This window comes from Euphorbia lathyris, chromosome 4, assembly GCF_963576675.1.
Source record: "Euphorbia lathyris chromosome 4, ddEupLath1.1, whole genome shotgun sequence".
Taxonomy (NCBI): domain Eukaryota; kingdom Viridiplantae; phylum Streptophyta; class Magnoliopsida; order Malpighiales; family Euphorbiaceae; genus Euphorbia; species Euphorbia lathyris.
The window spans coordinates 49,621,135-49,644,264 of record NC_088913.1 but is presented as its reverse complement, the minus strand read 5'-3'; the positions used below and the strand labels follow the sequence as shown (position 1 = coordinate 49,644,264).

General features: G+C 39.4%; 2 protein-coding genes across 2 annotated transcripts; both read left to right on the top strand.

Moving 5' to 3' along the window:
- Positions 1 to 17,386: 17,386 nt before the first annotated feature.
- LOC136226971 (uncharacterized) lies at positions 17,387 to 20,221 on the top strand. Its single transcript, XM_066015683.1, has 6 exons — positions 17,387 to 17,689; positions 17,899 to 18,072; positions 18,145 to 18,237; positions 18,308 to 18,376; positions 19,520 to 19,852; positions 19,936 to 20,221. Exons 1-6 carry the CDS (start codon positions 17,402 to 17,404, stop codon positions 20,086 to 20,088), a joined length of 1,110 nt encoding a protein of 369 aa, XP_065871755.1. The 5' UTR covers positions 17,387 to 17,401; the 3' UTR covers positions 20,089 to 20,221.
- Positions 20,222 to 20,575: 354 nt separating this feature from the next.
- LOC136226972 (putative lipid-transfer protein DIR1) lies at positions 20,576 to 21,280 on the top strand. The gene is made up of 2 exons (XM_066015684.1): positions 20,576 to 21,061; positions 21,140 to 21,280. The coding sequence occupies exons 1-2, from the start codon at positions 20,761 to 20,763 to the stop codon at positions 21,154 to 21,156; spliced, it is 318 nt and encodes a 105-aa protein (XP_065871756.1). The 5' UTR covers positions 20,576 to 20,760; the 3' UTR covers positions 21,157 to 21,280.
- The last annotated feature ends 1,850 nt before the right edge of the window (positions 21,281 to 23,130 follow it).

Here is a 23,130-nt window from a genome sequence, read left to right as displayed (position 1 = left end):
TCTATTACCTAATTGCAGCGTCGACCCTGATTAGGGGTAGTATGACATTGCTAGGATCTAGAACATGACATGATACTTAATATTCTTGTTTTCACATTAGAAAATCATACCATCCAATTTGCATAGTGCTGGCCAAACATCTAGTATAGAGTTAGTAAGATATCACACTATTAAAGCGTGGTGGAAGCATGACATGTTATAAGGAATTTCGTGGTCGAATTTTTTTTAAGTAGGGTAAAACTGTAACATCTGTTATATTATAAATGGCGTTTCTAAAAAAAACTATAGTATTAGAAATAAAGTTATGTAACATCTGTAACATCTAACGGTTTGTGTGCTAGCTGGAAAGCTAATTCTCTTTCCCTTGTAGGTCGTCTTACTTTAATCCAGTCTATCAACTGCGCTGCTCCAAATCACATCATGCAAGCCTGTAAGCTCCCTGAGCCGGTCCTCAACGACCTTGATAAAATTAATCGGCGTTTTCTGTGGGGAGAGTCTGGGGATGGGAGGAAGATTCACCTGGTCCCTTGGAAGGAAGCCTGCCAGCCTAAGAGCAGGGGGGTCTTGGTATAAGGCAAGCTAAGGACAATAATAAAGTCCTATTAATGAAGCTTCTTTGGAGAATGTGGCAATCCCCCTCCTCCCTTTGGGTTCGTCTTCTGTGCGGCAAGTATAGGAAAGATAGAATCTTTGGTGGCCCGAAGGAGAGGGTTGTCAGCTGTTCCTTCCTCTGGAAAGGGCTTAGTGCTGTTTTTGCTGAGTTCTGTACAGGGATTGGCTTGGAGGTGGGTAATGGGAGATCCATTAGTTTCTGGTATGACACCTGGATTGGTGACAAACCGTTGATTGAGGTGTGCATCGCCCCTCCGCCGAATGATCTCCTCTCCTGGAGAATTGCTGATGTGGTGGACTCGGAGGGAGACTGGATCTGGTCTAAGTTCGACTCCTTTCTTAGCCTGGAGACCCTCCTTAATATTAGAGGTGTGAAGATTAGTAATCAGGAGGAGGATAAGGACAGACACTGCTGGGCCTTGACTAATAATGGTTCTTATTCTTGCAAATCGGCCTATGAAGCTTTTACCCCTAATAGGGCTGATCCTCCTTTGGAAATTTGGAAGTCCATTTGGGCCCTCAAAGTCCCCTACCGCATTAGGAGTTTCCTATGGCTGGGAGTCAAAGACAGGCTCCTCACGAATGCAGATAGACACAGAAGGCACTTGGCTGTATCTGGTGCCTGTAGCAGATGCAGCGGCCATGTGGAAACCTTGTGCCATGCTTTGAGGGATTGCCCGAATAGTAGAAAGGTTTGGGAAGGGGTCCTTCCTCACCACATCCTTCCTTCCTTTATGGGGTTCTCTGATATTGACTGGTTCTCTGAAGGCGTTAATGGGAATTTGTTGGCCAGTATGGAGCACGGGGCTATTCTCTTCGCTATTATTTGTCACCAAATGTGGAAATGGAGGAATGAAGAGTTATTTGCTGAGAAGACTGTCTTTATTCCTGACCTCCGGTTTTACTTCTCGAAAAAACTCTCTGTTATTACAAAGAGTTTTGAAGGAGAGCCCCTGGTTCACCCCTCTCCGGTTAAAGAGGTCCAGTTAGTTGGTTGGAGGAAGCCCAGGGAAGGGGTTGTCAAGTTGAATACGGATGGCTCCTGCCTTAGTAATGGCAGAATTGCTGCTGGTGGAGTTCTTCGGGATGCTGGTGGCGCCTGGCTGGCTGGGTTTACCCATAACTTAGGTACGGGCTCCTCCTTTACTGCAGAGCTCTGGGGGATCTTGTCTGGCATTAAACTCGCCATTCGCATGGGTGTTAAAAGACTTTCGGTGGAGTCTGACAACTTGGAGGCTATCAACAGGATTTCGGATAGACATGCTGTTTGTCTTAAGAGTCAGAATCTCATTAAAGCCATCTTGAGGCTTCGTCCTGCCTTCGATTCTCTTACCTTCTCCCATATTTATAGGGAGCAAAACCGCGTGGCGGATCGCTTGGCAGCTGCTGGGCATGGGGGGATGTTAGGTGTTTCTACCCTTTCCGTTCCTCCTTCTTTTCTGTTACCGTCTCTTCTTGAGGATAGGATTGGGGTCAGTCTTCCTAGACTGATCCCGGGTTAGGTTTTTGTTTGTTTGTTTTTTTTCTTCCCTTCTTACCAAAAAAAAAAAAGAAATAAAGTTATTAAAATTATTAACAATGGACCCCATCCATTATCTTTTTAAGATTTATTATTATTATTATTATTATTATTATTATTATTATTATTATTATTATTATTATTATTATTATTACTTCCCTTGGTGTTATGCGGATTAAAAAGAGGAGAAGCGAGAGGTTTAAAAAAACTGCAATTCTCTTCTTTATTTATTTTTTTTATTATATTTTTCTTCATAATTCTTTATTTCGGTTACCTCTTGAAATGAAAATTATATCATTAAATTCTTTGTTTCGTGAGGAAGATTTTAAGACCATTATTGCTATTTTTCTGAATGAAAAGTGTGGTGACCGGAGCTGTTATTTTTCACTAGAAAAATATTAGATCCCATCATTTTGATCAATTTTAGTAGTGAAAGGAGAGTATTTTCGAACTCCTCCGAACGTTGGCTATCTCGTGGTAGTCTCTGTTCGCTCTTTCAACAACTCCGGTGAACTTCTGGTGACTAACAGTGGAACTCCGGTGACTAGGGATGGCAACGGGTACTCTACCCGCGGGTACCCGGCACTACCCGACCCTAATGGGACTACCCGTACCCTGTATAAAAGGGTATGGGACGGGTATGGGATCAAATTCATTACCCGTTAGGGTAATGGGACGGGTATGGGAAGACCCCCTAGGGTACCCGGTACCCGTCATAATTTTTTTATATATTAAAAAATATTATTGCGTTTTAGATGTAAAATGTGAGATTTGAACACCAACTTTTTATTTTTCGACCATTAAGTGATACCACTAACCTACTTTATTTTTATTGATTAAGATTTAATTTGTTCAATTTCTAGATGGATGATTTATTAAATTTATATTTGTTAAATTTGTAATATTTTTTGTTTTATTTATTGATTTTTAACGGGTAAGGGTACCCGTGAATTAAATGGGACGGGTATGGGATGCAAAACATATACCCGTTAGGGTAATGGGAAGGGTACGGGTAATTAAAAAATAAACGGGTAAGAGTTTGGGATTGGCACTACCCGCGGGTACCCTACCCGTTGCCATCCCTACCGGTGACCATTTTTGGACATAATTTTACCTCTTTCTATTTTCGATTAGGTTCCTATATATAATAGTTTTTCTAAATTCTTAGTCCATTATGAGAATTGAATTCTAAAATGTTAGAAATTTTAAATTTAATTAGGGAGTTATTGGATTAATTAGACTAATACGAAACCTTAATTGATATTATCAGGGTTAGGATCATTCTGAACATACATTTTCACATATATCATTTTTCTTAAAAGCAGAATGCGTTTTATATTTATAGGGTAGCAAACGACGAGTCAACTAGAATCCAGACATTTTGATTAGCTTTTTGGGACGAGAGGCAAACTGAATTGTTTATATATATATATATATATATATATATATATATATATTGATGACTAGTGGAGAATTTCCGATTAGCTTCCGTCCCTGTGGGGCGTCGTTGGGTTCGACGGGGGGAAGCTCCGATGCCAAAGTCAGTATAGAGTGTGGTGGAATAAACTGAATTGACAAAGTAGGGTTTCTAGGATTGTGAGAATGTGTACCTTGATAGCTTGAGATGCAAGCTATATATAGTCATGAAGTTGTAACCCTTAGCAACTAGAAAGTCTCCATTAATGCTTCATTAATAGCGGTTACTGGTTTCCTTTAAGTATGTCCGTTAGCTCATTAATAGCTCATTAATTGCCTTTATTGAGGAATCGGCTCAGCTGTTCAGCTGGCGGATCGAAGGGTGATGGCGGATCTAACGTAGGTTTGACTACGAATCTCGTGTGGCGGAGTCTCGGTGATCCGCCCATCGGATGTCTTTGCTTGATACGCCATGGCCTTCTTTGACCGGTTCAATACACGGTCGTTTGGATAAATATCTCCTTTGGTCCCTTGGATAATATCCCGTTGTTATCAGAAGCCCCCCTAAAGTTCCTTTAAAGCCCTTTAGGGCTTTTGAGCTTCTTCGCGCGCCGTCATGATGATTCGCATTGATGGCCACTCTGTTCAATGCCATTCGTTGGGTGATAGGTGTCATAGGTGCACTGCTCGAGGGAAGAGAAAACACCTTCTTCCCTCTCCCTTTTTTCTTTCTACTTCATTTGCGTCTTTTCTCTTTCGTCTACCTTTGAGCTTTTTACAGAGCTTTTTTCGGAGTTCAGAATCCTCAAAGCCTTTAACTCTCATGTAAGTGAATCCTTTAGCTCTGTTTTCTGAATGTTTAGGAGTTCTTCTTCTTCTTCTGAGTCTACCTTCGAACTCTTTAATTTGACCACTTCCTCTGAAACTGTAATTAGCTGGACTACTTCTTTGGAAAATTCCGATTCTTCCGAAGGTACTCCCAGTTGCGACCTAGCCGAGTTGTGTAACTCGGTGTGTAGTAACTATAGAACTCGTTTAAGTAGGACTCAGAACCTTCCCGTCGCCGTTTCTCGCATTGCTCCGATAATAGACTCTAGGCAGTTTTATGGGATGGAGGCTTCTTCTTCAGCCCCGTCTAGGAAAAAGGCGCCACGTGCGGAGTCCACTCCGTCTCGTATGAGCGCCGCGGATCTAGCGAATCTGGCGGATCGCTATCCGTGGACTAAGAATTACGAGACTAAATTGGCGGCTGCTCATCAGCGACCCGCCTGTCCGCCAAGTGGATATTTGTTTGTGTACTGTTGTCACGTAGAAAGAGGGTTCCGGCTTCCTCTTCCTAAGATGATGGTGGACATCTTGGCATACTTTGGAATCACTGTCTGCCAGCTGCATCCAAATGGTTGGTTAGATCTAGCTCTGGATTGTTATTTAGCTTCAAACTTAGGGGTAGTATGTAACCCTCATGTCTTTCGGTCTCTTCACAAACCGACGAAGCGAAAGGCCGAATCTTTCCTCACTTTCGCTAAATTCAAAACTTATTCGCCCTTATGCGGTAAGATGTCAAATGTCCATCTTTGGGACGAAAGATTTTTCTTTGTAAAGATAAGAGAGGGCGAATCTCTAGGATTTCCGTCGGTTTGGAATGCCTAACCTTTGCATATGGCTGGAGACATGCATATATTGATGGACAGTGACGAGGAAGTGGCGGATCTCCTGAAAAGTATCAAGGCGGATGCCTGGACATACGCTGACGCCTTGGACTTTATGATGAATGACATTCCCTTGATCCGCCGGGAATGGGACAAGATCACTTACGTGAAGTTTACACAACTTGATGAAGGTAACTTTGTTTTTCCTTGAACCTTGATTATTTTATTGTTCCCTTGTCAGGGGTTTGTCTGAGGCCAGTCGCGCCCTTGTAGAGATACGCAAGAAACAGAAGGAGGAAGAGGCTCGAAAGAAGGGGCAGGTAGCGGATCCCCGTAAGAGTTCTGAGAAGCGTCCTGCTAGTGATATGGTCGATCCTCCTCTCCCAAAGAAGAAGAAATCAGTGTCTAGCAGTGGAGGGAAGCTACTGGCGGATGCCATAAGAGCCGAGAAACCAATGGCGAGGCTTGAAGAGGTGCGTCTATCCTATCAGTTTCTCTTCTTTTACTTGGATCTTATTTTCTGCTTTTTAATGCTTGCATAGTTGGTGAAGCCGGACTTAGGAGGTTACTGGTCCGCCAAATATGGTGACAAAGGATCGTTAAAGAATGAATCCGTCATCAATGATTTGGACGAAGCTCTTGGTCAACTAGGCGAGGTACGGGAGAGCCAGAATAAGATCTCGGGATCAGCCCATATCCGGATGGGAAAAACAGAGCTTCTTACGGTAAGTTTCTTCTATCCCTTTTTGCATTTTTGGATGAAAGAGTGATCTCCTTTAGGGAGAGTTTGCTGTTATTCTTTTGTTTGAATTGGCTTTTGCCTTGATAGGTATACACTCTCATGCGTGATATGGAAGCGGATCTCCTTCAAGGAGTGGCAGACAAGGCAACCATAGAAAGGTTAGAGCAGGAGGTCGATGTTGCCAACGCGAACGCTGCTTCTGCCATTGCTCTTAATGAGAGTAAGGATGTTGAGATCCTTAGATTGAAGGAGAAGATTGATGCGGATGCTAAAGAGCATAAGGCTGCCCTACTCGACATGGAGATCCTGGCAGGGGAACGAGCTTACTACTATGACGAGTGGATCATGGCGTATGTTCAACTTGCTCACCCCGAGATTGATTTTACCGATCCGGAGTACGTGGTTCCTGATGTGGAGGTTTTCCTTAAGTATCGCAAAATTCCAAACGTCAAGGATTACATCCGTGATCACATTCGCAAAGTGATGAATGGATCCGTCGAAGAGAGTAAACCCCTTGTCGATCTTGAACCAGAGGACCTTGATGAAGTGTCTCAGAAGGCGGGTGATAAGAGTGAGGAGCTGATAACTGATTGTACCATTCCTCAGGAGGGTACTGTTTCTGTAGAGAAGGAAGCCCCACTGGAGGGCACATCTGGTGTAAAAGATGCTAAGGAGGATGCTCCTTTAGATGTTTAGTTATTTGTAAAACTAAGTACAATTTTTAATCCTTGCTATAACCATTTATCTTTACTTTACGCTTTATGTTTTTCAGCAAGTAAATCTATAAGTTTTAGGATTGAGTTGAAGTAGGTGGCCAGCAATACCTCAGAGTGTGAGCCTTTGTGAAGTTAAGTTGCCTTAGGCGATCGATTGGCTTTAGAGGAAGTTAAGCTGCCTTAAGCGATCGATTGGCTTCCTGTCTTTGAGGTGAATCGATCCGCCACTAGGACTTTGGACTCTTTTTTGGAAAGAGTGTATGAGAGTGTAAAGATCTCATGTCTGAGAAATGTTTTAACTCTATCTCTGACGGGGATCAATTTGTTTCCTATCTTTGAGGTAGATAGATCCGCCGTTGAGATTGTTCTCCTATCTTTGAGGAGAAAGTAGTTTATGCCATGATAACATTATCCTATGTGTGGGAATGCGTTTGTTGGCCCCCCTTCTTTTTTAATCTGGAATATTTATATTGCTACAAGAAAATACTTAAAAAAGAATTGATAGGAAAAAAGTTGCTTTTTATTGAATGGCGATGTGCCTTATTACAGCAAGTGGGTCTTACATGTGAGCCTCATTAAAACCTTTAATAAGAAAATCCTCATGGGATAAAAACTTACTAAAGGAAAAAGAGTACTCAAGACCTTGATTACATTCTATTCTTTGGTGAAATATTTGCAGAGGTTCTGGATGTTCCATGTACGTGGCAGTGTGTTCCCCTCCATGTCTTGAATTTTAAACGTGGCGGATCCAATCTTGGTGATTATTCTGTATGGACCTGTCCAGGTGATCCCCAGCTTTCCTCTTCCTTCCATAGATTTGATTTTATCCACCTTTCGGAGCACGAGATCTCCCACATTCAGATTTACAAGCTTTGCATTTTTATCATGATAAGCTGCGATCCGTTGCTTGTAGGCTGCCATGCGTACATATGCCTTCTCTCTTTTCTCCTCCACTTGATCGAGACTTTCTTTCAACCTTCGGCTATTTTCATCCTCGCAATAGAATGCAACTCTGTCACTAGGGACCTGTATTTCAATAGGGATTACAGCTTCCACGCCGTGAGAAAGGGCGAATGGTGTCTCGCCCGTGGCCGTTCGTGGAGTGGTTCGGTACGCCCGTAGGACGCTCATTAACTGATCCACCCATTTTTTATCATGCTCCCCCAAGCTTTTCTTTATTCCTTTAACGATCGTCCGATTTGTAACCTCGGTCATCCCATTAGAATGGGGATAGTAAACAGAGGCGAACCTGTTTTGAATGCCCAGCTTTTCACAGAATGTTTTGAACTCTCCACAATTGAATTGCGTCCCATTGTCAGTGATAATCGTGTGGGGAACCCCGTACCTTCCAATGATATTATCCTTGACGAACTCCACCATTCATTCGGCGTTGATAGAGGAGACATCTTCGGCCTCTACCCATTTAGTAAAATGATCCACAACCACTACTACATACTTTCTTTGTCTTTTGGTAGGAGGAAAGGGACCAACGATATCAATTCCCCAAACAGCAAAGGGTCTACCTTCGATGATGGGCCTTTGAAGGTGTTTAGCTGTGTGGGATTCATTTGCATGCACCTGGCAATTATGACAGGACTCCACTAACTTGTGGGCCAATAAAATCCTGCTAACCTGGACTTCTTCAAGATGGAGGCAGATGCCTCATGGGCTCCACATGTGCCTTCGTGCAACTCTTTGATGATATGTTGTCCCTCTTTTGTCACGATGCATTTCAACCAGGGGTGGCCAAAAGACTTTCTGTATAAGCAATCATTTATCACGGAGAAATAGGCGGCCTTCCTTACCATCCGTCGAGCTTCTTCTTTGTCCTGGGGTAGAGTTCCATCCATCAGGTACTGGCGAATTGGTGACCTCCAATCACTTTCGATGGATGCAAGTAAGGATACCTCTTTTGAGGCGAATGTCGGGGCTGTCTTGACCTCGAACGGGCACTATAGATCCGCCCAATGCTCCTTGCTTGAAGCCATTTTAGCTAGGTGATCGGCCTCGGTGTTAGATCCTCGGGGCATATGGATCAGTTCCCACTTGGTTTCTTTGGCTTCGAGGTGGTTCAGCAATTTCTTAACCTCTTCCACATATTTGGCCATAATGTCATCTTTCACCTCAAAATTTTTGATTACCTGGTTGACCATTAATTTGGAATCACTGTAGATTACAATCCGCTCGGGAGTGATTTCCTTTAACAGGCGTAGTCCCAATATTAAGGCCTCGTACTCCGCTGCATTGTTGGTTGCGAGGAAGTCCAATTTTGCTATGTAATGCAGTTTTATATATTGGGGACCTTTGATCACGATGCTTATACCTGCACCTTCCGCCGAAGAAGCCCCATCTGTATACATCGTCCATTCTTCGACCTTAGATTTGGGTAGATTCATACCTTCTTTAGTGAATTCATTCACAAAGTCTGCCAAGACTTGACTTTTCAGGGCGGATCGACTTTCGTAACGAACATCAAATTCACCTAAGCGAATTGCCCACTCCATCAATCTCCCCGAAGTCTCTGGCTTTTGCAATACTTTCCTCATGGGTATGCTTGTGCGGACTATGACAGTATGTGCCTGAAAGTAGGGCTTGAGACGTATTGAGGTGGTGACAACGGCCAATGCCATTTTATCCAATTTGGAGTATCGGGTCACGGCGTCTTTTAACACTTTACTCATATAATAGATTGGATACTGCTGTCCATCCTCTTCCCTGATCATGACTGTGCAAACAGCTTTGTCTGTAACTGAAACATACATGTAGAGATTCTCACCTTTCATGGGCCGACTCATCAGAGGTGGTTCCGTGAGAAATCGCTTGATCCCTTCGAAAGCTTGCTTACAGTCCTCATTCCACTCGAATGTCTTTTGTTTTTTGATCACCTTATAGAAGGGTTGACATCTGCGAGCCGAACAGGAGATGAACCTGCCCAAGGCCACAATACGCCCATTCAAACGTTGAACCTCTCTGATGTTCTGTGGTGTTTTCATATCCAGGACTGCTTTAACTTTATCCGGATTTGGGCTCACTCCTTTCTGGCTGATCATGAACCCCAAGAATTTTCCATATGTCGCCCTAAAGGTACATTTCTCTGGATTCAGTTTAATGTTGTGATGTCGGAGTACACCTAGCATCTCTCTTATATCATCCGCGTGTTTTTCTACAGTGGAACTTTTGATGATCATATCATCCACGTAGACAGAAAAGTTATTACGTTTGCTTTCTTCGAATATTTTGTTCATCATCCGTTGATAGGTTGCTCCTGCATTTTTAAGCCCAAAGGGCATGATCTTGAAACAGTAGGTTGCTTGGTGCGTCACGAATGAAGTTTTGATTCTATCGAAAGGCTCCATCGGGATCTGGTGATAACTCGACTTCACATCGGTGAAGGAATACATGGCGTGTCCCGCAGTCCCATCTACTAGAATATTAATACACGGTAGAGGATAGTTGTCTTTGGGACAAGCTTTGTTAAGATCTGTGAAGTCAATACACATGCTGTATGATCCGTCTGCCTTTTTGACTAGCACTACATTCGCCAGTCATTGTGTGTAAAGTACTTCTTCAATGGCGCCCGCCTTCTAAAGCTTAACAATCTCCTCTTCTATTACTTTCTGTCTTTCAGGACCATGATTTCTCCGTTTTTGTGCTATTGGGACAGCGTCCTCGGCAATATTGAGCTTATGAGTGATCACATCCGGATTAATCCCTGGGAGAATCTCATCCTTCCATGCAAAGACATCCTCTGACTCATGGAGAACCTTTGTAATAGCCTCCTTAATCTCACCTCTTACCCCTTTAGCAATTCGTACCTGCTTTTCATCTGCCATAAGGTACATCTCTGTTTCACCCAGAGCCATGGTGACAAGTTCCTCTTCTTCCTCATCTTTAGACTATGGGCGAATCATCAAGGATGCCGAATATGTCTCCTGAGCAACTTTTTGATTTCGTCTGACCATTACTCCTCCCTTGGCCGTGGGGATGTAAATGGTTAGATGGAGGATGGAGATGAGAGCCGCTGCTTGATAGGGGTATTTTACCCCTATCTTTTAGCGTGATTTACGGGTTAATCTTAGAAGAAATAAATAAGTTTGATTACAAAAATAGAGTGTTTTAATAAAATAACGAAATAAAAATAAATTCCGTGCTTTCAGTTAATTTTCCTTGTTTTTGATTAAATTAGGAAATAAAAACGTCAAGCTAACTCGGCCCTCGAGATTTGTATTTCAGGTACGAGCAAGGAGTGAAAATCCACTCAATACGTGAGGCGCCTCATTCCTTACGCGGGGCGTGAAACATGGAGTCAGAAATAATTGCCTTATCCACAAGCACCATGTGGAATCTAGTCAGCATACGCGAGGCGTATGACACATGTCAGAAATGATTAGCCTAATCCTGAAAGTCAGACTGCATGGTCTCCCTGAGTCAACTATCCCTACGCGGGGCGTACTACCTTAGACGCGGGGCGTGTGAGGGAGTTCTTCAACATAAAAGTTCAGAGACTCATTTACGCGGGGCGTGCCTCAAGCTACGCACGATGTAAAAGGACCAAATCAAGCGATAAAAAGTCAGAGTCTCAAACACGCGAGGCGCATCTCATTCTACGCAGGGCGTGTTTGAGACAACAAGATCTGGAATTAGTCCACATGCAGGAGATTTCTGATGGAATGGGCACACATGCAGGGCATATACCACCATACGTGGGGCGTATTATGGGATTTCTGCACAAAATTATGTTCCTCCATGCTTGCACCTTGTGGAATTACAATCTTACCCCTAGCTTGATGTATAAATAAGAGTGACTAGCACTCATTAGAGACACCCTTACACTTTTACACATACTTTAGACACCTTGTAATTCTTGTCATTAGTAGTTTTAGATTTTGTTTTTAGGCTTTATATAGCCAAACTCTTCCATCTTGAGAGCTTGTTCGTTGATTCCGGCATTCCGTCAAAGTCCCGCTCCATTTCCATACACCAAGCTCGAAAGCTCCACCATCCAAGTCCTAAGAGACGGCTTTGAGTCCGGTTAGCTAGTTCCGAGGGTGGATTCTTCCCTTTTCACTTGCTAATTAGCTTGAACTCATCCTATGTACTAGGCTTGGTTGTAATTCATATTTACATTCTCCATATTTATAATTTATGATTCATAATCTTCTTTTTTATATATGTGTTGATGTTTGTTACTTGTTTTGATATTCATAATTGATTATTGTGTAGGAGAACACGATTTCCGACGCCATTCGGGCCATCTTTAGGGATTCATATAGGTGTTGCCTTACCGGAAGTGACAAACCAGAAACCGTAGGAATTGACAAGCCACAGAACTTACGGGCCCTCATTTCTGGTCCCAAGCATTAGACACGCCTTGACTAGGAACCACGTAGTCTAAGTACTTCACGGGTCGGTTACACTACACGTAGTCGTCTTTGCAAGAGCAAACCATCAACCGTATAAACATTAGAAATCGTTATTTGTCATAGTTATAACTTATCGCATCCATATCACTTCATAGAGTTTTGATTATATAAATTCGCCTCACCCGTAGTTAGGAGTAGTTTGTAGTTGGTCCCCATATCAACCTCAAAGTATTCACCGCTTAAATAACGTATAAAACTGAGTCGTTTAATACTTGCAGTTATAAATCCCGTGGATTCGATACCCGGTCTTAACCGGATTATTACTTGATACGACGGGGTACACTTGCCCCTAAGTAGTGATGTCTAGTAAAGATAGAGCATTTAGAAAGATCACATCCATAGTCGTAACGCACTTATCGTAATATACATTTTGTTGTAGAAAACACTACGCTAGACGAAACTTACATCACTGCTTCGGAGATGAAAGGCCGAACCAGGATGATATTGTAGGCCAATTGACCATCTATAATAGAGAACTCCAGATCTCCCTTCCAGATTTGATCTTCGTCCGCCAACTCGCAATCTAACGTTACCGGTCCCTTCGTTTGGATTGTGTGCCTTGTTACTCCTAGGATGTCCACAATAGTGGTTTCCACTTGGACAGGATCGACCATAAGTTTGGCGAATGCTCCTCTTGTAATGGACGTTGCACGAGCTTCTAGTGTCAATCATTACTCTTTTCATTTCCCATCCTTCTACCATCATGGTAATGACTAGAGCATCTGCGTGAGGGGGAATCTCGGGGCCTACGTCCGCAAAAGGGCGATTGAGTGATGCCCTATCCAGAGCGGTGGTCTTTGCCTTCTTCAGCACAAGTTGATATCCTGGTCCGCCTGCTATGACATTGATGGTCCCCTTCGCCTTCTTTTTCTGATCATCCCTTGACTTATCATTATCTCCTTTCTTGTTATCATTTTGGCCGAACCTGTCTAGCTTTCCCCTTTCTATAAGCCTTTCTATCTCCCTGGCCAACTCCCAACACGCGTCTGTATCATGGCCATTCCTCCTATGGTACTTGCAATATTTTTTGGGATTTTTCCCCGTGTTGGTGTACTCCCCCCCTTTTGGTTCGGGGTATGAAATGCTCCGTTTGTGCTGGCTGTTTTCTATCCACATCAGCACTTCGCTTTTGGACGCGTTTAATGGTGTAAACGATGGTATGTATGCCGGTTTGTTCTTAGAGCCTCTACGCCTGCCTCTGGATGACGAGTCAGGATGTTTGTCCTTCTCTTTATTCCGTCTACGAGATTATCCCTTGTCCCTTTTAGGCGGAGACACTGCCTCCCTACGGATGTCATCCACCTCCATGAAATCCTTGCATCTTTCTATCAATTCTGCCATATCTCTGGGCTTCTTTCTGATCAGATCTTCCTGCAAGCTTTTACACGTGGTGTTTTTCACTAGAGCTTCCACCGCCATGGAGACATCCACATCAACAATTCGTATACACAATTTGTTGAAATTGTCTACATATTCTCGAAGGGGTTCATTTGCTTTCTGTTTCAATTCAAAAACCTTCCGCGATTTGACCACTGGAGGGATGCACCCGGCGAATTTTGCACAAAACTCTCTACTCAACTGATCCCAACTGTTTATTGATCCAGGAGGTAAAGACTGAAACCAATCATAAGCGGGTCCGCCAAGCGTGGTGATAAACATCCGACATAATACCGCTTCACTGGCTCGGTTAAGGCTGAGCAACATGCGGTACTACCTGGCATGGGCTTCAGGGTTGTCCACGCCCGTATAGACTGGGATATTAGGAATTTTAAAATGCCTATCCGTTTCCTCAGCTTCGATCCACGCTGTAAAGGGCGAATCCCGATTGGCGAATGGATTATGTCTCATATTCTCCTCATTCTGGCGGCGCACCTTGTCTCTAATAAGATCCGCTATATTCTCGGGATTCTCCCTGGAGCGTCCTCTACGTGGGGATCTACTCGGAGAAGATGAAGAACTAGAATTAGATGAAGGATCCGATGGAGAACCACTCACGTCACGTCCTCCTGGTGGAGCCTGCCCATTAGCTCTTTGATTCGGAGGCGGGTGTTGCTTATCTTGACGAGGTTCTTCAACTGGTCGCTTACTGTTGCTACGCTCTGGGGGCGGAGGAGATCTACCTCGTCGGGAGGCTCTATGCTTTAAGCGAGATAGAGATTTTGATCGTCCCCTGCCATTCGTCCTCCTACCCTTTTATGTCTCCGACCTTTTGGTCCGCCCTCTGGGGGATTAGACCTGGCGTTATTAAGAGCTCGAGACCCGCCAATGTTAATTCTTAGGTTCGCTGATCCCTCGGGAAGAGTTTGATCATTCCTCTGACTCCCCTCTGCTCCGTCAGAAAACAATCGTCGATTCAGTGGCGGGTCACTGGCTGCCACAGAAGTAATCACCATGGAATCCGCAGGTTGAGAGTGAAAAAACGAAGAATCACGAGCATTTGGTCCTATGGTTATATTTTGCCATTGAGATGCCGAAGGAGTTGGTTCAGTACGTCGAAGCGCAATTAACATGTACGACCTTAAGCGGCTTTCCATCTTTGGGCCAAACTCTCTTCCTATGGATCCCGCACATATTTCAAGAAACGAGTCAGGTGACATATTTCCTTCCCCATGCACCGTAGGAGCTTCAGAATCAACGCGGCGAGCGTTCGTTAAAGGATTGGTTGATGGAGTTACCGATGGTGTTTCAATCCCTGTTGTGGGATCTGACCCTCCACTCGTCATGTCTTACAATGTGAACGAAACCCTTATTTGGTTAGGGTTCCACGTTCACCGCACCAATTGATGACTAGTGGAGAATTTTCGATTAGCTTCCGTCCCTGTGGGGGCATCGTTGGGTTCGACGGGGGGAAGCTCTGATGCCAAAGTCAGTATAGAGTGTGGTGGAATAAACTGAATTGACAAAGTAGAGTTTCTAGGATTGTGAAAATGTGTACCTTGATAGCTTGAGATGCAAGCTATATATAGTTATGAAGTTGTAACCCTTAGCAACTAGAAAGTCTCCATTAATGCTTCTTTAATGGCGGTTACTGGTTTCCTTTAAGTATGTCCGTTAGCTCATTAATAGCTCATTAATTGCCTTTATTGAGGAATCGGCTCAGCTGTTCAGCTGGCGGATCGAAGGGTGATGGCGGATCTAATGTAGATTTGACTACGAATCTCGTGTGGCGGAGTCTCAGTGATCCGCCCATCGGATGTCTTTGCTTGATACGCCATGGTCTTCTTTGACCGGTTCAATACGCGGTCGTTTGGGTAAATATCTCCTTTGGTCCCTTGGATAATATCCCGATGTTAACATATATATATATATATATATATATATATATATATATACCTATTGATATTTTTGTTATAGAATAATAATATGTATGTTGAGTTATTTGTTTATCAATTAATCAACTGTTTTAAGATGTGAACCTATATTATTGCAAATTTAGGAATTTAAGAATTTGATGAACAAACTATGTTGTTGGTTAAGTGTTGTTATCAAAATTAGTTGTGAAATAATTTATATGATGAATATTATTAATTATAGAATTCCTCTGAAATAGCTTGCTTGAGTGAATATATACAATGGTATGGAGGTTTGATAAATGTGATCACATGCACCTATCTCGGAAGGGGACGATAGGGTGTTATTTTGCTCTAATCGAGCTTGTAATGTGTCCTGAAATTGAGGCGATAGCAGTACCGTGTTATTGAGATAATTACTATGAGGTTAAAAGGTTACGTGTCCTGAAACTGGGGGGGCGATCACATATACCTATGTTGGAATATTGTTAACCATGACCATTGTCTATATTTCACTTAGGTCTAGTTGGGCCGTTATAAAAACAAACATAATCAATTATTATTTTTTTGTTTTGTTTGAAGTAAATCGAGTTATGTACGAGATGCTATGTTTATATTTTATTCTTGATTAATTGATTGTTCGATTGTTTGATTAATAAAATGTAAGATGCATGATATTAATTATATGTATGTATGTATGTATGCACGTATATATAAATATGGGTAATTATGTTTACTGAATAGGAAACTCACATTTGCCACATTTTTCAGACTAGGTTGAGAGGTCCTCCTACTTTGCTAGACTTTCAAATTTATCATGCATTCAGTTGGCCACGTATCATTTCCACACTGTCTTCATAGACACTTTATGGATTGATTATATTATTGGTTGGACTATTTTGTTAGATTAAATTGATGTTATTGATTGATTGGTTATGGTTTAGGATAAATAGTATTAGTTAAGGAGAACTTAATAGTTAATATCGATGTTTGTGCATAATTGATGGGAATGCATAGATTTCTACGTGTTTTTAATGTAACCGGGACAAGGGTTACATATACAGACCTAAAAGATCTTTGAAGAACAAATTGCAAAGAAAAAGTAAAAATTTATGTATGGAATGTTGAACTTAGGGTGGATTTATAGGTGTTGATTTGAGTTTTTAAGGGTTTTGGATGAATTGGTAATTAGGGAGCTGGAAGGTTAATTTCTAACTTGCTAAACATTTTTAAGAATTTTGCATATTCTTGTGAAGATAAGCCTTTTTCAATTTTTTATTTTTTTTTTGAAGAAATGGTAATGTAGGTACAAAAGGCTTAGCTTGATCATTAATATTAATTAAAGGAGTTGGGGTTTCAGATTTTTAACCGAGGTTTCCTTATCACTTTTGGTTCACCGCTTACTTTGGGAGGTGGTGTAGTTTGCACTTGTGATGGAAGACTTGATTCCACCTCCTTACCATTTCTCAAGGTAATTGCTTGAACTGACTACCTACGTAGGATTTTTGGCTTCTTTTCTGTTGCGCTTGAAAGAGAACATTGAGGTCGCTCTTACCCCTCATGGTTCATTTGAGCCACTTGGTTGCCCTCAGGGTTTGAGCGATTTGTAAAGATAGTCTTGTGGTTTAAAAGTTTACAAACAAGAATATGAGGTTTGTAAAATTTATAATTAAAAGATATGCAAGTTAAATTTTTAGTGAAACAATTTTTGTGGTTTAATTAATTTGTAAAATCAGACTTTATATATATATATATATGAAATAATTTACAAAGTGAGTTTTTTTAATTACTTAAAATTTGTCCATTATAAGATAAATAGTAGGCGTGACACAGAATTTGTGATTTTGTAAACTATGAGAATGTGTTTACCATAAAATTTATTTGAATATAGTCTTCCTTGAAGAAATGCAAAATGTAAGTCCACACACATTGATAATGTGTGGTAATAAAATAGTGGGGATCCATGGTATTAATGATTGCGTTAGTGGTACCATTTTGTAAGCCTTTATATAGGATAGGAGGTTCCACAGTGTGATGAACAACAACTTGGAGATGGAGATGGAGATGGAGATGGAGCTACCGGTGATTGATCTTTCCCGATATTTAGGAGTGGGCAAGAGTCCTAAGAAAGAGTATGAAGGTTGGGTGAGTGAGTTGTGTAAGGAAGTGAGTCGGATCTTGAAAGAAACTGGAGCTTTGATCGTGAAAGATCCGAGATGCTCGGTGGAGGATAATGACCGGTTTTTAGATTTGATGGAGAAGTACTTTGAGCAACCTCATGAGTACAAAAGGCTTCATGAGATCCCTGAATCACATTACCAGGTGAGCTCGGTCCATTAATTTTTTTTTTTTTTTTGGTAGAAAAGGAAAAGAAAAACGAATAACAACAAACTACCCAGGAATTAGCCTAGGGAAGCTAACCCCAATCCTATCTTCTAAGAGAAGATGAGAGATGAAACTAGCTCGGTCCATTAATTACTTTAGAGACTTTTTTTTTATACAAATTTGATTAAAAGAAAAAAAAAAAACAGATTGGATCGAGCCCTGATGGACTGGAAGTTCCAAGATGTGTGGTGGATGAGAAAATACAAGCAAAAATAAAAGAAATGCCCAAGGACAGGCAACCTACCATGCCTCGTGGACCTGATCTTAAATGGCGATATATGTGGAGGGTAGGACCTCCCCCACTAAATACCCGCTTCAAGGTAGTATTTCTTATCTTTTGCTTTATACTTTCCTCTTATCCATCCTAATAATATATATGTTTGTTAATTCAGGAATTCAATTTGGAACCTCCGATACCTCAAGGGTTTCCTGAGTGGCGAGATGTCATGGATATATGGGGACACAAAATGCTTGATGCAGTTCATGTAATTAATTATTCAACCTAGCTAATATCTACTACTACTTGTTTAATTTCTTTCTCTTTCTTTCTTTCAGGCTGTTGCTGAATTGGCTGCAATTGGCTTTGGCTTGTCCAAGGATGCTTTTACTTCTCTTATGAAAGAGGTGGCATGCCATCCATCCATACACCCAATTTCACTTCAAATGAAAATACCAAATGCTTTTTATTTTTTAACTGAAAACATAAGCTCAGGGATTTACTTTTTTCCTAACATTATCCAAACTTATTATTTCATTTACTAATAATAATAGATCATTTTAACTTTTTTGTGATTTAAAAACTTATAATTCATTTCATAAAAAAAAAAATTTTAGTTCAGATATTTAAAACACAATTTTTTATAACATAATTATCCTAATTTATTCATTTGAGTGGATAAGAATTAATTAGTATAAATTGTAATAATATATTTTTTTTTGTTAGAGTTGGTAGAATTTTAATAATTTTATTGATTTGTATATATAATATATTTTTGTAAGATTATAAAATAATTAAATCTTATAAAAGAAAAATTGTGATATGGATTAAAATGGTAAAGTAGTTTATGAATTTACTAAGGCTTAACACATTATTGTCTCGTGAACTTGTCAAAAAAACTTGATTGGATTTTCAAAATGTATTTAATTAATCATTCGATTGCAAAGAAATAAACTGTATACGGAATGTGCAGTCTTGATCACATGCACATTAATGAGCATGTTGAATTTGTTCATTCACCGTTAGATCTAGGTTTATTAGAATCCTAATGTGGAGATTCAAAGCATCCTGCGGCTTAGATTTAATAAGCCTATATTTAACGGTGAATGTGAAAATTCCTAACGGAATGTGTATTACACACTTGGAAAAGTAAAATAACTTGACACTTTAAGTGACACACTCGAATTTAGAATGATATGTAGAAAAAAAAAGAAAGGGAATTAATTATTTTTTTTTTCACCATGAAAACCCTAAATTGGTGAATTAATATTGTTCACTCTTAAATAGTTTGGTACTGGAAGAGTTGTAAGGTTAGAAATTATGTTTAAGTAAAAGTAGATATGGGATGAATCTTGCAACACACCTTGAGCATTAAACATTAATTATAAATGAGTAGAGTTATGTCTGAAACATCACATGACATCACATCACGATAGAAGTGTTTTTGATGGAAAGATGGAAATGATTTGGTTTATAAAAGAGAAAAGGTATAATAATGGATATTTAGAAATGATAAGATGATCTGAATAAAAAGAGGTGGGTGGGTGCAGGGAGCACAGTTGCTAGGGCCAACAGGGAGTGACCTAAAGGAATACAGAGAAGAAGGAACAGTGTTAGCTGGATATCATTATGACACAAACTTGTTAACAATCCATGGAAGAAGTAGATTCCCTGGTTTAAATATCTGGTTAAGGAATGGACATAAAATAGAGGTGAATGTTCCTCCTGGTTGTCTATTTCTTCAGGCAGGCAAGCAGATTGAGTGGTTGACTGCCGGAGAATGCATGGCTGGTATGCATGAAGTTGTAGTCACTCCTAGAACACTTGAAGCTGTCAAATTAGCAAAACACCAAAATCGTAGCCTATGGAGAGCATCCTCTACAGTAAGATCAGATTATAAATTAAATTATGTTGAATTTTGGAGTTAATATATAGCTAGTAACAAGTAAGTAATTGTTGCATGCAGCTGTTTTCAAACATTGCATCAGATGCAATGTTGAAGCCTTTGGGGCATTTTGCAGAAAGCCCACTTGCCACCAATTATCCGCCAATGTTTGCAGGAGACTACATGCAGTCAGAGCTCTCTGCTATCAACTTAACTGCCCCTGCCCCTAATTAACCTTTCCTTTCCTTTTCTATCCTTTCCTATGTATCTTTTAAATAAAAGACTTACCCTATCGTTTCAATAATTGTCCATTCTATGAATGGTTCTCTATGTAATTATTTTTAAATTTATGATTCTGGTTTTTATATATCCCTCCATCCATCATTATCACTATTTCCAAATAAATATATCTGATTGTGCTATTATTATTCACTTTATCCTACTAATTAATTCCTAATCAAGTAAGACTCAAAATATCCCTAAACTTGGCAATTGTCATCAAATAGCCTATATGTAAATTTTGACAAATTAGCTCAAAAATTAAACAATTTAAAATATTAAAATTGTAATTAAGGGTTAAAATGGCCCTTAAATTGTAGTTTGAGTAATTTTCAAAATTGAAGTTATGAGTTAAAAGTAGAGATATTTTAAAGCCTTAATTGATTGAGTTGTTAATTATTAAAGTTAATTGGGAATGGTGATTGGACATGAATTTGATATGAGTTGAATAAGGGTAAGTTAAACACAGAAAAAGTAGTGAAGTGGTAAGATGAGAAACGCATGAAGAAAGGGTTAGGAGTGGTATAGAAGAAAGCATTGCATGATCCCATTGCATGGTGTGTATATATATAGGGATAGGATGTTGGGGGAGAAAATAGAAAATAGAAAAAAGAAAGAAGAAAGAAGATGATGAAGATGAAGAGAGTGATAATAGTGATGGTGGTAATGTTAGGAATGGTAGTGGAGGAAGGGAAAGGACATACATCATGTGGGAGTACATTTTTTTCAGCATTAGTGCAAATGATACCATGCAGAGCAGCAGTAGCACCATTCAGCCCAATACCTCCAAGTGATGCTTGTTGCAGTGCTGTTAAATCATTAGGACAACCTTGCTTGTGTGTCCTTGTCAATGGTCCTCCTATTTCTGGTGTTGATAGGAACATGGCCTTGCAGCTCCCTGACAAATGCATTACCAATTTTGAACCTTGTATGCTCCACTTCTTTCTCTTCTCTCCCATTTTTTCTTTTCTTTTATTAATGCCTTTTTTCTTTTCCTATTCTGCAGGTGAAATTTCCAAGTAGAAACCCAAACTCAACTCAACGCCCTCTCCTAATAAATTATTTAGTCTACAACTTCTGAATAAGGGATAGTTCTAATTCTTCCTTGTAGTTCCTTTACTAATAATATATATTCTGCTTTTTTCTATTCTCATCCAACCTACATCTCATTTGTATCTCAAACCATTTTCAGTCATGCAAATTTATCTCAATAATCAAACATCTCACTGCCTAATACCGATATATGATAGAAATTTATGAGGGTTCTTCTTCATTTACACACTCCGGGACCTATTTTCATAATTTATCTTTTTTTTTTTTTTTTTTTGTAATTAACTAGTAAAATAACTATACAATTAAACTAAGAAAGAAAGAAAAAAAATGGAAATTAGAAAAAAACGTTGGCACTGTACAAGACTTAAATTGTGACTTTTCCAAGACAAAGCCACATCAAATACTTAAGCGAAACAAGATATAAACCAAAGGAAATGAACTATTACTAATAACACATTTTTAATATTGACTCAAAGTTGCCACTGTATCTTTCCGCTTCATACGAATTATTATTAAATTCAAAGCATTTAGCAACATTATCCTTCATAAATAGTAAATTAAATACACAATATAATCATGCTATCGTTGTATCTGAACTTGTAATACCCCGCTTCAGAAATTTGAGTCACTATGGTATTATCAATACCTAGAGTCTCAGGTCTAAACAACCCGATTAGACTCACAATATGAACCTAGAAAATATTGAGACTTTTGAATGATTCAATCAATATACTCACATTAAAGAATTCATAAACACGTAAGCTAAACTAAATTGAATATTTATATTAAAGATGGAAAGAAAATCGTCATAGGATTACAACTAATTAAGAACTTCATAGAAGGGTCAATAAAAGTAAACAAAGATAAGAGGGTAAAATTCCCTTTTAAAACCTATCGACTCAAGCAATCGTCTTTTTGAACTTGGAAGACATAAGAAAGTTTATGGAGCAATGGTGGATGAAGCTTTCTCATGTGAACAATGGAAGAAGATCAAATTAATATTCTCAAGATGGAAAAAAATTTATTAAATAAATTCTGGATTAAAAATGGTGCTTACAAAGAAAATGAAAAATTAATTCTAAAGCTTAAGCTAGATAACAATTGCTAAAAACTGATTACAGACTTCTAAAGCCTAAGCTAGTTAACAATGTCTAAAAACTGATTACAAACTTTGTAAAAATTATTCTAAAACTAAAAACTAAAAAGATCGATTTTTGGATAATAAAAAATGCCTAAATTAATTCTGCTTATTCTAAAATTGCTCAATCTTTGGGATGGAAACCCAATTATTTAAATATAAAAATAAAATCTAAAAATAATTCTAATAATCTGTCACAAAATATTATGCAAGATTTTTATTTAAATTTGAACGTGTGACTAGGTTCAATAAATCTGGTCATAAAGACTGAGTCCAATAGATCTGATCAGAAATTCTCCTGATTTTGAACCTTAAAAATCTCTATCTTTATCTCTGAAAATTTGCACATAATCTCATAAAATATTACTATTAGACAATTTACCTAAAATTAATTAATTATTTTACCAAAAATCATTTTTAACTACCAAGTCAAAATTGATTTATTTTTGGTAAGTTAATTTTTAAATTTTGGATGGAGATTAAACTCAAAATAACATATAAAGAATTAATTTATTAAAAGTTGTAAAATATTTGACAAACGTTAGGAATATTTAACAAAATGTTAAAAAAAAAGTAATTAAAAAACTAAAATTGACAAAACAAAGATAAATTACTATTAAAGTAAATAAACAAACAATAAAAGATAATAAAAGACACAGAATAGTCCCTAAACCCGTACTAAAATATAGGGTTTTTTACTCTATCGAACCTCCTCACACTTTAAAACTTTACTTGCCCTCAAGTAAACTAAAACCAAACCCGACAATAGACTAGCTGAACTAAAAAACCTTCTGGTTTAACCAAAT

Bases quoted from the DNA above. Each gene is read 5' to 3' on its own strand.
- LOC136226971 (XM_066015683.1), top strand. From the start codon at position 17,402: ATGAACAACAACTTGGAGATGGAGATGGAGATGGAGATGGAGCTACCG. The intron at 18,377-19,519 runs GTGGCATGCCAT...GGGTGGGTGCAG, and splicing joins TTACTTCTCTTATGAAAGAG to GGAGCACAGTTGCTAGGGCC. The intron at 19,853-19,935 runs GTAAGATCAGAT...TGTTGCATGCAG, and splicing joins TATGGAGAGCATCCTCTACA to CTGTTTTCAAACATTGCATC.
- LOC136226972 (XM_066015684.1), top strand. From the start codon at position 20,761: ATGATGAAGATGAAGAGAGTGATAATAGTGATGGTGGTAATGTTAGGA.